The sequence below is a fragment of the Buceros rhinoceros genome, unplaced genomic scaffold, assembly GCF_000710305.1.
Source record: "Buceros rhinoceros silvestris isolate BGI_N320 unplaced genomic scaffold, ASM71030v1 scaffold4682, whole genome shotgun sequence".
NCBI lineage: Eukaryota > Metazoa > Chordata > Aves > Bucerotiformes > Bucerotidae > Buceros > Buceros rhinoceros.
The window spans coordinates 1-14,965 of record NW_010398198.1 but is presented as its reverse complement, the minus strand read 5'-3'; the positions used below and the strand labels follow the sequence as shown (position 1 = coordinate 14,965).

The 14,965-nt window shown below is 37.4% G+C and overlaps 1 protein-coding gene across 1 annotated transcript; it reads left to right on the top strand.

Annotated features, from left to right (window-relative positions):
- Positions 1-5: 5 nt before the first annotated feature.
- LOC104488899 (multidrug resistance protein 1-like) lies at positions 6-14,154 on the top strand (the record flags this gene model as incomplete). Its single annotated transcript, XM_010130994.1, has 10 exons — positions 6-35; positions 550-711; positions 2,243-2,425; positions 3,215-3,361; positions 3,680-3,784; positions 5,049-5,126; positions 6,524-6,607; positions 7,580-7,783; positions 12,444-12,544; positions 14,010-14,154. Coding segments are annotated over 10 exons (1,239 nt in total), but the record flags the coding sequence as incomplete, so codon positions are not given.
- Positions 14,155-14,965: the final 811 nt, after the last annotated feature.

Genomic DNA, 14,965 nt, shown 5'->3' with positions numbered 1-14,965 from the left:
AGAGTGAATCAGTTGTGCAGGCAGCACTGGATAAGGTCAGTAGTGTTCTGAAATGAAGCAGATATGGAGGAGCAAAATACTGACTTTTTTTCAGACCTTTGCTGAAAGAGCTGCAAGAAATAGATGCAAATCTCGAAAGGTAAAGATGGATTTGGCCAATATTCTCTGCAGAAATGTTTGAGGTCCTTTAGGTATTACAGGAAGAGGAATCTTGTTTCGAGTGAGAAGCTGTAAGTAAATTTTCTGCATTATTAAGCTTAAATCAACATTTGCTTGTTGTAAATACCATCCCCTGCAATGATGTTTCTTACTGACATGCATATCGTTATCAGTCACCCGCTTAAGTAACTTGTGTTGAAGCCTGACAGACAAGGTGAGCGCTACCAACATGTCATAAGTGATTGCTGCAGTGACTTGGCAGGAAACACTCCAAGCATACCTTTGCTTCAGTTAACATGAATACTTCTAGGTGCTTGTTTTGTTCTTAATGTAGAACTGTCTCACTCTGAATATGCTTACAATACTCATATTAAATATGGTTATTTGTAGGCAAGGGAAGGACGCACCACGGTTGTAGTAGCTCATCGACTGTCAACAGTCCGAAATGCAGATCTTATAGCTGTATTTGAAGATGGAGTTATCACAGAACAAGGAAATCATCTTGAATTGCTTGAGAGGAAGGGAATCTACTACAAACTTGTTAACATGCAGGTACTTTTTTCTTGGTAGCTGTTGCCTCATTTTCTTTTTTTGTATTCCATGCCCGTAATTATTGTATGCTATCAGAATTATGGGGAATTCTGTGGCATATTTTGGTAACAGGAAAAAAAATAGGTGCTTTGAAAGGAGACCAGTAATCTAAGGGAGAAGGCCCCTGGTTTTGATAACAGACCTGGATACCAGATAGTACATTTTTAATGCTCTAGGGATTTAAACTTAGAAGATTATTTTGTGTTTTCCTTTTACGCATTTAATGTAGAGCAGCAGACTGCAGTAGTCCGCTGTTGCATTGCTTGTTGTTAGCCTATGATAACACTTAAAATACAGTAGCTGATACTGGAGGAATAGGGCATGCATATTTTAAGCTGTTTCTTTATAATCCTTCATGCTGAAGTTCTTTCTAAAAAAAAACAAAATGTGGATGAATAGGAGAAAAAGAAAAACAATCCAGCTCTGCTGAGTCAAAAATGCATGTACTTTCAAAGTTATGTAGCCAGAAACAAAGAGATTGGAAATTAAAATAAATATCAGAAAAGTTATGAGTTAGGTGAAGTACAAACCAGTATAGTCCCTCATGTCCCAAGCAATAGCTGAGTTGCAGCTGAGCTTAACTGTAGCCTTCTGTGTCACTGGTGGTTTTCTGCAGAACCACTGTGCCCATTAAAGAAACTGAAGCTGCTGTCTCAGTACGTCAGACTGAAAAGAGTCAACTAGGACAATTAGGTCACCTTAGATTCAAAGTAACCCTGTATTTAGGCAAATGTGAAAAGCTAGGAAATGCAAAATGGAAAGAAAAAATAACAGAAAATTAAAAATGGAAAGGAAAAAGTTATTTTTATTAGTAGTGCAAAAAGCAGTAAGAGTAAAAACTTTCTGGAAAAAAAGAAATGCAAGTTGAAGGCAACTTTGAACCAGTTACTATTAAGTACCTCAGAGGTGCATAGACAGTTAGTTATTCTGTCAAAGAGACTGGCAGAACTACCACCAGAAGTAGGTTTCTTTTCCAGACTCTTCTGATCTTTCAGTCAAAATCTCTTTTCGACCTGCTCCACCCTGAACTTCCTTCTTAAATTGAAAGTCAAGAATTGTTTAGATTGTTCTGCGCTACGGAGGGGTACTTTTTTCTCACTTCATGAATAAACAGTGTATCTACTGAGAACTCATTTCAAAAGATCCCAAGACGAATACAAGTGGTTTACTTGCAATTTAAAACTCTGCTAGGAATTCCTGCTAGTACCTCTCCCACTAATTCCACCACTTCAACCCCCCTGCTTCCACTTAGTGTAAATATTTTCTTGAGAGGTGGGACACTCTTATATGTGAATCAAGCTCTGAAGACAGAGTTTTACTCATATATAATACAGATTTTAGCATCTGCTTTGTAGCATTGTATATTGTTTCCCCCATATCTCTTTCCAGTGAAACAATCAAAGTTACTTTTTCTTTGATTACTTCATAATTTTGGAAGTTCAAAGTCATGTATGCATAATTAGTCTTAGCATCATGTTGTTCCCTCTTTCAGGCAATAGAAGCTGAAGATCCTTCATCAGAAAAAGGTGAGAAGGCACCTAGTGTCAAAAAGGGGAAATCTGATGTAGAATCTGAAGAATCATTACCTACAGGATTGAGAAGACGATCAACTCGGAGAAGCATGAAAAAGCCAGGAGCACAAAATGATGATACTGAAGAGAAAACAACTTCACCTGTAAGTATCTTTGCAGAGCTGTTAGTGAACTTTCAGCAAAGTATGTCAAAGATTCCTTTCAACAAACTATTTTAAAATTAAATTAATTCTCCTGCTCTAGAAAGGTACGAAGAAGAAAGAGTCATTTGATAGAGGTGAAAAAACATGAGAATTTTCCTAACTTGTTTTCTTATGCTCACCATAAGTGATTATAGAAATAAAATGGGACTTTAAAAATCTATAACAAGGATGAGGTTATTCTTTAAAATCAATTTGCTGTTGAAGAAATAGATATATTTGCATGCTATACCAACAGTCTATAGAGCTTAAACGTTCATTTTTTCAGTCAGAAGCAAAACATTTGGCCCAATATACAACTCTTACAGCAAAGCTTACAAAACCCCCATACAACAAACATGGGAGCATTCATATTTGCAGAAAATATTTTTCTGTTATAAATTGCTTAATGAACATTTACTTGATTTAATCTAGTCATGGATTACACAGAGCAGTAAGCCCAGAATGAACAGTTCAGTCACCATTAACCAATACCAGGAGTATTGATCAATGAAAATTGTATGGATAAATTAAAATATGAGCTGTAGAAAAGTTGTAACAGCTCTTTCTTCCTTGTATTAAAATAATAAAAAGGAACGTACAATCAGTTAATTATTCGTGTTATTAAAAAGTATACATTTTTACTTCCCCTGAGTAGATTCTAGGAGTAGGAAATTGACTATTAATCTTCCTTTTTCTCCATATTTCTCCAAATGCATATGTGTTTGTCCTAACGGAATTGCCATTTTTTAGAATGAAGAATTACCTCCAGCTCCCTTTCTGAAAATTATGAAGTTGAACGAAACTGAATGGCCATACTTTGTAGCTGGAATCTTATGTGCAATTATCAATGGAGGTTTACAACCTGCATTTGCAGTCATATTTTCAGAAATTATAGGGGTAAGTTTGAATAAAATATGCAAACAACTATCAAGCCACAGAAATTCTTTCTAATAAAATGAGGTCTTAAACAATCACTATATAGTGAAGCTGAGGAGTGGATGAAGCATTATTTAAAAAAATCTGAAGAATTACATGAAATTTACAAAATCCTAAAAATCTTGCTACAACCTGAAAATTGCTTGTTGTTCCTATAATCATAAGCAACATATGCTCAAATTTTATATGAATGCGAATGGCTATGAAACATAATTATTGAGAAAAAATGGGAATATTTTAGATTATTAGTTTATTAAAAACGTTTTAAATATTTTATAGATTTTTTCAGAACAAGACAAGACCATTTTAAGAGAAAAGAGCAACTTATATTCAGTGCTATTTTTAGTACTTGGGATCATTTCCTTTTTCACTTACTTCCTTCAGGTATGTTGGTTTTTTTAGCTTTATTATCATTGTTAATCATGTTTTAGAAACCAGATCTGAAACGTGCTAAAAATTTATACCTTCTTAACGCATCTCCAACTCAAAACAGAGCCCACATTTATGGTTCTAGATGTGCCTTGTGCCAAACTGAATCTTTTTTGACCTAGAGATTCTCACGTGTTAGAGACCTTCCAGCCTATTCTGACCTCTTAACTTCAGAACTTCCCCTCTTCTTCACCAGTTACACACGTCTCAGTGTGAAACTCTGAACTCTCCCACTCTTTTTTCCACTGTTCCTTAATGGCAACCCCCCCAGACTTTACACTGTACCACTCCCTTCTCACCCTCAAGCTCTCCTATTTGAATCTGTAAGTAACTGCAAATCTACCAATCCCCTGCCTTAACTCTCCAATTTTTTATTCCCCTATCCACTTCCCCATTAATTCTTTTCTTATGTGAGCCCAACCACAAAGGCTCTCAGGCCCAGTTTGTTAAGTAAGACCCATCATGTTGATATTCAGCTCCTGCTGCTTAGTGATCAAACAGCAAGAACTCATCCCTGTGCTCACTGATCTCTATAGCCATCTCAGCTTTTACAAGAAAAGTACTTTTTTATCCTAATTCTTGTATGTACTATTAATATTTGTAATTACTTCAAGGAGGCAGTGAGCTGAACAAAGCTAATTATAAGCACCGACATAATACTAAAATGTAGGAAAAGACTATATTCCCAAAATTTTGACCAGCATATACCTTTTCTTATCTTGTTAAAGTGTTTCATGTATCTGGCTAAAAATATGTTCATTATAAAACATCATGTATGTATTATTGCTGATAGCTATGTCAGGCTGTGTTAGCATCCTAAGGAAGAAATCTTGATTCCGTTGGAGTCGATGGGAAATTGGCACTGGACTACAGTGTACCCAGACTGCCTCTTGAAGTCTTCAGCCTCAAACAAATGACCTGAAAGACACTTGTTTAAATCTGACTTTGGTCAACTCCGATAAAAATGAAGTCGAAGGTTTGATTAGTGATCTTTTCTCTGAAGCGTGCTGGGGAAGCAGGGCTGGGAAATATTGCTGTGCTCTCTGTATCTTTTTGAGAAATATTTGCATGTCTGTATTGTGAACTGTTCTTACGTTTGCTTTTTTCAATCCAGACTGCAATATTTTGTACTTGGACATCGTAAACACAATGTATCTAAGATGTGTGTTGAATGAACACAAACAATGTAATGCTAAGTGGTGTACCTTTTCTTGAACAGGGTTTCACATTTGGCAAAGCTGGAGAAATTCTTACAATGAGGCTTCGATTCATGGCATTTAAAGCAATGCTTAGACAGGTACAGATAATAAATATTTTTATTTCCAGCATTTTAAAAATAATTAATTGTATAGATATCTTAAAATAGCTGTATTCTACATTATCATATTATGACTTGTCTACAGAGAAGATTATGTAAATCAGTCTAGAAACCGATTTGGTTAGTTAGTTACATGTGGTTAAGCAAACTATCCTGACAGGAAGAGTCTTAAGAGCTTTTTATTTACTGCTTGCAAGGACTGAGAATTACAGGCAAGTTCCCATGGCCTGACAAGCTGTGCACCGGCAGTATCCCATTCAGTGTTCATTTGCCTGCTTTGCCATCTTGGTACCCCGAAGAAACGCAATGCCATGCGGCTTTCTTTGTAACGCTTACCTCAAATGGCTGATTTAAACTGTAGTATGTACAGACAGGGTTTTATTTCTTGATGGTCTCTTTCAAGGACTTGTTCGTTGTAGCTGTTGTTCGTTAATACAACAGTGAGATTTTATTCTTGAATCTAAAGCCACTTTCAGATAATTAAAATACATGTATTTCATAATGTTTTTTAAGTAATTCATGTAGTTATCTAAATTGGCCTTAATCCTGCATGATTTCAGGATCGGTATTTTAGATTTTGAAATTCTGCAGTTTTACATCTTGCACATAAAGCTACGTGTCAACATGGAATTTGATTCTTGTGAACATGACTACTTGCAAGGCAGACAGAAAGCTGTTGTAGTCTGAAAAACTGTGATTTGCTGATCAGACTCACTGAAAATCTAATGGAAGAGGAATCTTACAATGGAGTCTTGAGGTCACAAATTGATGTTAATTCAATGTGTATTACACAGGAAAGCTTAAATCAGGTATTTGGTCGCATGGTGAATAAATTATGAACTGCAGGTCTGACCCCATCAATTGACTTTGATCAGATAGACAAGTTTGGGGATTTTTTGGTTGGATTTTTTTTTTCTCTGTCCCATAGCTTCCAAATACACCTTTTCAATCCAGGGAGAAACAAAGCAATTAATTGGGAGCTTTTAGCTTGAAAATGCTTTACACTTAATTTATCCCCAAACAGCTTTGCGATTGTGAAGACGTGAGGCATCTTCTCTAAGGAGATGCAGTTTCAGCAGTGGTGGCATGGTGGGAGAGGGTAAATTTGGGGTTTGGGAATCCCCCAGGCTGCTCTCCTGCCTTCTCAGCAATGACAACGTACAGATCAGATCATCTACAAGTATAGACTTTTTAATAAAAATATTCCTTGTGCAATGAATGAATTAGACTTCATCGAACACGCAGAACTGATGCACTGCCACGTAGGCAGTCTTTTGACACTGAACTCGGTTATAATAGGTAGACCTCAGGTTTACTTTGTGATTTATATGAAATGTCAAAAAAAATGGTGCTAAGAAATATGTTTCTTATTGTAGGACATGGGCTGGTTTGATGACCCCAAAAATAGCACTGGAGCATTAACTACAAGACTTGCTAATGATGCCTCACAAGTGAAAGGAGTAAGCAGAATTTTGGTTTGGAATTTTTGATGATTGGTTTAGTATGAAGCAAAGCTGTAGCTTGGGTTTGGTTGGAAAACGGTCTTGAATTTTACAACTAAAATTTACAACTAAAATTGTTTGATAGCTGGTATACAATGCACTAATGTGTTTTACAGCAATGATGGGAATATATGTTCACAAAATATTTTCCTCTTAAACCTTTCTTAAGGTTTATTATTGAGCTGTATTGTGATCCGCATTATTAAACAAATTCATTTGGAACCTCTTTGCCTAATAAGTCTGTTTAGAGATATTTTATTTACCTGAAGATACACATCTAAAATTGTTCAGTTTATGACCTCCTACTACTTTTTTGATCTTACAGATTCCTTACATGAAAGAAAAGAAAAGAAAACAACTTAGCAGTAACAGACTTCCTTTTCCTTGTTACTTTTTGGAGATTCTTTAGAATTAATTTGTGGGCTTTCAGGACTCTGTAGTATTAGGCCAAAGAGCACTGAATGTACTTATTCATGTAGGCTGAAGTAAATTTTTACTGCTACATGAAGTTATGTGCGTTTTTTCTGAACTGAGGAGTTCTGTATTATCTTTGGCTTTATTTCCATATAGAAGTTAAACATTTGATTTTTTTCTTTATGGAGCTCTGTGTGATGACTTCTAAATCTAGCTGCATGATCTACAAAACGTGACAGATTTTAATGTTTAGCTGTAGGTATGTGGTATGGTTAAAGTCTGTTCAGCTTCAAGAGCAGAATTTAGAATTTAGAGTGTAAATTTAAGTAATGAGAGTATGGGGAGAGAAGAATTAAATGTGATCTAGATAGTTTTTTTCAAAATCATTTAATAAACTCCCATTTTGAAAAATAGCAAAACGTGTGAAGACTTTTAAAATAATGTTTTGAGAATCAGGAATATTACAGGTGAGAAAACTTCCTTATTTAAGATGCCTTTTCTTTTTTCTTTCTCCAGGCAACTGGTGTCAGACTGGCATTAATTGCCCAAAACATAGCCAACCTGGGGACTGGAATTATTATAGCATTAATTTATGGCTGGCAGCTGACACTGCTGCTTTTAGCTGTTGTGCCAATCATTGCAGTGGCAGGAGTGATTGAAATGAAGATGTTGGCTGGGCATGCTCAAAAAGACAAAAAAGAGCTGGAAGCTGCAGGAAAGGTGGGCCTAGAGAAGTTTATCTATTTCTGTGTAATGTCATATTTACCAAAGCATTGTTGATGGATGTATTACGTCCAAATACAGAACATGTCGTAATATATAACTTCCAGAGACAGCCAGGCTCTGTGTAGTAGACCTACAGAGCGTACCACCTCTTCAGTAACAGTTGAAGACTTATGTTCTAAAGCAATTTATGTTATTAACCAATTTTTTTATGTGTAATTGAATAACCCCAGTGCTATTCAGGCACGTTCTTTTCTCCATCCTTTTCTGATCACCTCTCTTTTCCTTATTTTGCAACCCTTTTCATTTTGACATTCTCTTTTTTCTAATCTATCATACCTTTTTGGGATGTCACCTGTCTTACACATCTTACGCCTCTCTTTTGTTTTTTGTCTTTCATGTTATTAATGTTTGCAGGGACAATATGTAGATACCCACTCATTTCTGAGTGTATTTGCCATTCCTTTATTTCTTGAGTGGAAGAGAAAAATGAGAACTGAAAACTGAGAAGGCTGTACTCTTGTTTCAGAAATTAATTCAGTCATAATCTGGATCACACCCCTCCTTCAGTAACTCCTATTTACCAAATGTGTTTTATTTCCTTCAATCAAGTCTGTACACAAAGTTGCTGAAAAATACTTTTGTCCCTCCTTTCCTTTCAACTGACTAAATTTCTTCTGCTTCTTCTTTCTTATGGTTGAACTTTTATTTCAGATTCTTTTAATGTAAGATATGACAGAAGAAAGTTGACAATTCTTGAAATAGTCCCTAGAGACTTTCTCAATGCAGCAGAGAATAGAGAATTAGCAGAGGTTTTACAAAAAATTATTGGTTGTTTGCAAAAAAAGTTTCCCCTCTCAAGGCCACCTAAGCAGGCCCTAGATTAAAGGCATTTTATTCAAATACCATTTTTTAAAAATCAGTTTTCTTCAGCGAAAATGGGATTCTACCTGGAAAATTTGCTATCTGCAAAGGGTTGCTGATCCTACATTCCTAAGAAAAAAAAGACGACTGCTCCTTTGAGTATTAGTGAGACAATATAACTAAGAAGACTAAAATCTGTTAAATGTCTTTGTTATCATTGACATTGTGTATTGCATTCAAATTAATGAATTAGTTATGTGCAAATTTTCAAACAGTGGCACAAGCATTACTGAGGCTATAAGATAATTACATCCCTATATTTTAGAGAAAAGATAACAGTATCAGAGTTTAAAAATCTTTGGCAATTGTTCGTGGAGAAGAATTCTCTCAGGTCTGTGGTTTAGATAAATGTAGCGGGGTCTGAAGGTTATTTGTTTTTCTGTTTTAAACTGTAGGCATTCAAACTATATGGTGAAATGTCATAACTCTGGAGTCCTATAAGACATAATATACAGGATCACTTTTTGGAACAGAGTTTCATTCTGTTATAGGATCAGAATCACAGAATATCTTGCGCTGGAAGGAACCCATTGGAAGGATCACTGAGTCCAACTTGCAGGACTACCTAAAACTAAACCATATGACTAAGCGCATTGTCCAGACACTCCTTAAACTCTGACAGGCTTGGTGCATTGACCACTTCCTGAGGAGACTCTTCCAGTGACCAACCACTCTCTCAGTGAAGAACCTTTTCCTAATGTCTGATATGAACTTCCCCTGATGCAGCTTCATACTATTTCCTTGTGTCCTGTCATTGGTCACCAGAGAGAGATCAGCACTTTCCCCTCCACTGCCCGTGTTGAGGAACCTGTGGACTGAGAGGAGGTCTTGTCTCAGCCTTCCCTTCTCTAAGCTGAACAAATCAAGTGACCTTAGTCGCTCCTCAAAGTCCTGCCCTTGAGACTTTTCACCATCTTTGTCACCTCCTCTGGACACACTCTTGTAGTTTGATGTCCTCCTTATACTGAGGTGCCCAAAACTGCACACAGTACTCAAGGTGGGATTGCACCATTGCAGCACAGAGTGGGACAATCACCTGCCTGAACCGCCTAGTTATTCTGTGTTTGATGCATCCCAGAACACAGTTGGCGCTTTTGACTGCCAGGGCACACTGTTGACTCATATTCAGCTTGCCATCAACCCAAACCTCCAGAACTCTTTCCGTGGGGCTGCTCTCCAGTCTCTCATCCCCCAATTTGTATGTATAACCAAGATGACCCTGTCCCAGATGCAGAATCCAGCACTTGCCCTTGTTAATTTTGTATGGCTAGTAATTGCTCAGCTCTCTGGTCTGCCCAGACCTCCCTGTGAGGCTTCTCTACCCTTGAAGGAGTCCACAGCTCCTCCTAATTTAGTATCGTCATCAAACTTAGTGTACATTCGACACCTGCATCCAGATCATTTATAAAAACATTAAAGAGCACTGGCCCTAAAATTTCACCCTGCAGAACCCCACTAGTGACTGGCCATGAGCCTGATGTAATCCAATTTACTGTAACATTTTGAGTCCAACCCATTTGCCAGTTGTTCACCCATTTGTGTTATTGCGTAGTTGTATGCTGGACATTTTGTCCAGAAGGATAGTGTGAGAGGCATTATCAAAAGCTTTGCTAAAATGAAAAAACCCGCACGTATACTGGCTTCCCTTGGTCAAGCAGATGGGTGACCTTATCGTAAAAGGAAATCTAGTTAAACAGGACTTTCCTCTTACAAACCTGTGCTGGCTACGACCAATAACTACATTATTTCTCAAGTGTTATTCAGTAACACCCACAGTAACCTTCTCCGTAATTTTTCCAGGTGATTAAAAGGGCTCATGCTTCTCCTTGAAGCTTCTCTCCTGCTTTTTGTGTAAGTGCCGAGTTCAGAAAGATCTGTGCAGAACAGGGAGTTTGCTGAGTCTACACATGAGTTGGAAGCAGAGGGACCTCAAAGAACTAGGTTCAGAGAAGCACCATGTTCCAAAGCACTCTTTCTCCAAGAGCTTTATGGAAGATCTGAGCCATGCAATACATCAAATGCAGTAACAATATTATTTTAAAAATGCATATCTATTCTATGCTTTCTAAAATTAAAATACAAAATAATGTTAAGATTGAACTTTTGTAACTTTTAGGAAGTTAAAAAACATTCCCAGTCTCTTGGGAAAAAAGACTTTCCCCAGCTTCAAATCTTTAGATGCAAAGAATAAGCGGACTCACCGCACTTGTGGGGAAAACACAAGCATAAATAGAAATTCAGGGCTGAAAAAGCATTGTCACTATGTTAAAGCCTGCTTTTATAATCTAAATTTGCATTAACTTAAATATACAAGCAGATGCACCTGATTTCTCACCTTTTTCTGGGGAGACACCGTCTAATGGTTAGCTTCAGATTTATTCCTTGAGTTATCTACAGCACCGTGATCTTGTACCCCATGGCCCATTCTGGTTATTAAGATAAGTTCGCTCTTTCTTGAGTCTTTTATCTAGATATACATTCCTTTAGTTATATTTTCCCTTGACCTTACTTTATGGTCTTTCTTAGATGAAAAGCATAAAGCATGAAATGTGTATTTCAGCAAAATATCTTAAAGCCTTGAGGATCTTTTGTAGACAAGGTCTCCAAAAGTCTAGCTATATTACTGTTGGTGCTGTCCGTATTAATTTCCTCCTAATGTGTACCTTCTTGTACACACAGTTCTCCAAGTTACAAACACTTATTACTGTGCATTTGTACAGCATCTATGCTCACAAGTGAGCTCTCCTGCTCAATACCCATCCTTAGAAAGGAGGGTCAGTTGGCCACTGAATAGATCCTAGGTACAGATGTTTAATACTATTTGAGAGGCATTAGGAAATTGAAAACATCCACCCCTGTGGGACTGTCAAGTGTAGTACAGTACCTGTGAGAATCCCTGCCATCCCGGAGCAAGAGCAGTTGAGGCCAACTGGAAGAACCAACATACCACATATTGCACCACAGGCAATGTTTAGGTCCTGCACTCCAGCGCAGTGTTTCAGCCAGAGGTGAATAGAGGGACACAGCACTAGTTTCAGTGTCTAGAGAGATGTTGTTGTTCCGGGTGTCTTCTGTTGGCCGTTTCTAAGCATCATCCTCTTCTATGTGCGTATGGACTGTACTGACCATACAGGATCCTAGCCTCGCTGTGTGTTCGTTGGGGAAGACACTACACAGACTTCACAGACTAGATAAAAGCCTTGAATCAGTTGCTCCCACATAGGCATGTGTCTGCTGCCTTCAGATAGATGTACTAGGTACCTCTGTGTTTGCAAATGACTCAAGTTGAAAGAATCTGCAAGCTTTAAGAAGGTATTACTGATCAGATGATTAAATACTTACTGCTGAGACCTAAGTTAGGCTCTAGGCACATAAGTAACCTGGACGTTCTGATTGTAGCCCAAACTCAGCGGACTGGAAGTTGAATGCTGAATCAACATTTTTCTTATGGAGTATTTTCTCCGTAAGCGTTACTGCTAATAGTTTTTCACTGCTTATTTGGAGGACATTAAAGAGGTCTTACCAGAACATTCTGAGCATCATCAGAAAATCTCACTAAAAGAAAAATAGAAACGTAAAATGCTTACTTTTGATCTCAAAGATCCATCATTTTACTAACAATTATAAAAATTATAGAATTATATTTTAGCAGACTCTTTTTATTAGTTTAGAATGAAGAATGGCAACATAACTTTTGATTACAACATTTGAAACATTTGTGTTTCTATTGCAGATTGCCACAGAAGCCATTGAAAATATTAGAACTGTTGCTAGCTTGACCCGAGAAAGAAAATTTGAGTCCATGTATGGAGAATATTTGCATGTACCATACAGGTATAATTAAAGTAACAAAGCTAAAAAAATATTTGCATTTAAATTATAGAATATATTGAAAACATTTACTTGGATGAACATTGATAATTTTTTTTGGTTAGTGTGTATGATTTAATGTATCAAACCTCAAAATTAATGTAAATACTTTGCATAATTTTTATTAAGAAATGCAATCACCAGCCAACATGTTTGTTCTTTGATTTAATTACAATTTTGTGATGATATTGGTATCTTCTATTGCAATGTCACTTGGTTTGGAAAAATGTTAGTTTCAAGTGAGCTTCAGAAGTCATCTAATCTAACCTCCCAGCTGAAGTATTTTGGATGTTTAATTCAAAAGTTTCTAAATGTAAATTGAATGTTGCATTAAGTCATTTTTGGGAGTATGAATTATAAGTACGAATGTATGAAAATAGGAGTGCAACATTTGGCTAATTACTTATTGTTTTTTGACTAAAACGAAAAAGGACTATAAATCCACCTGGACTAAATCAAAACTAACAAATCTTAAAGTGAAAAATTAAAAAGATACCATCAATTAAAGTTTTGTTTATTCTAGGATGAAATGTTTCATTTTCAGACGTCCATGAGAAGATTAAAGGAAATGACAAGCATTTGTACAAGATATATGGGAGACAGTAGGGGTGCTGCTAATCCCTCCACCATGGTAAATGAGTGGTTAGAGCACAGCGCAGGGTGTGAAAGAAATTACTTAGCTTTTTTCTCCAGCTGGTAGGTTTTGACCCCATATCTCACAACTTGCAGGACAGTGCTTAACCATTCTCACGATTGACATTGATGGGATTTCTCCAAGACTTTGATCTTGAAGTTGCTCTAGAATAAATAAAAACTTATTGCTCTGTGGGTCAGTTTGTCTGGAAGAGATAGGACGTGTTTTTCAGTTCATGTTTTAGTGCATGTTAAAACACTGATCAGGCAATGAGTTTCTGTTTTACAAAATTTGAGGTTAGGCCTTCTGTTATACTGGATTAATGCACAAATCAGATGCGTAAAAGAGAAGTCACAGCAGCCTCTTAGTGAAAAAACCCCACACTTGTGCATCCGGCTCCCATTTGTTTTCATTTAGGTTTTTTTCCCAGAAGGAACCATACAGTTGCGACTTAGTAATAGCATCAAGAAAATCAAAATATTGTCTTTCTTTTTTTTTTCTCGTACCATTCATAGTTACAGAAAATTTTCTATCTGCCTTGGTTTGAGTTATAGGCATAGTTTTATCATCCAAGATCTAATTTCTGCATCATACTTGGAAGAAAACAAAACTCTGGAAACAAAACTGCCTCTGTCTTGGACACAGTCTAATAGGAGAAAAGGGATTGTGTTGCTGAAGCATGAGTACACTTCCCATTCATAATGGTATCACCTGAAGTCGATTAATTGTTTTTTTGCATACTAGCACTTGAGCATGATTACATATTTTTGTGAAAATACGCTTTCTTTCTTACAGAAATTCTGTGAAGAAGGCACATATATTTGGCTTCTGTTTTGCCCTTTCGCAAGCAATGATGTTCTTCACCTATGCTGGCTGTTTCCGCTTTGGTGCCTACCTAGTGGTGAACGGACACATGGACTACAAAAGTGTGTTTTTGTAAGTAGCTCTTTCACAATTTCTTTTTCTGTCAGTCCAGGCAGTGGTCTTTGTTTACTGCTAGATATCATTAATCCATTGGGTAAACTGTAAGAAAATAGGGATATTCTTCTTCAGTACTTAAATCTAATGGAAGTATGTTACAAAGTGGATACTCTAGGTGACTACAGAGTCTGACCTGTTCAGATAGGCCTGATTTGGGGCCTGAAGGACATGGGTCAGGAGAAGAGTAAAGTGAGGACCATTAATTTTATGCAAAAGTAAACTTTCCAGCTCTTCAAGGAATGGGTCAATAGGACCCCCTTGTAAACAGCCCTCAGGGACAAGGTAGCAGAACAGGGCTGGCAGATCTTTAAGGACACTTTTCATAGAGCGCCAGAGCTGTTGATCCCCACGAGTAAGAAATCAGGCAAGGAAGAGAAGAGACTGGCATGGCTGAGTGGAGACCTGCTGGTCAAGGTAAAGGGCAAGAAGGCACTGCCCAGGCAGTGGAAGCAGGGACAGGTATCCTGGGAGGAGTATAGGGACACTGCCCAGTTGTGTAGGAATGAGGTCAGGAAGGCCAAGGCGCAGCTGGAGCTGAACTTGGCAAGGGATGCAAACAATGATAAGGGCTTCTCCAAGTGAGTCAACCAGAAAAAGAAGGGTGAAGAGAGAACAAGCTGGTTACAACAGACAACGAGAAGGCTGAGTTACTCAACAACTTTTTTGCCTCAGTCTTCACTGACAACCTCTCTTCTCACATGCCCTGAACTGATGCAACACAAGTTGAGGACCAGGGGAGCAAAGTCCCTGTCCTGGGTTCAACATGGAGG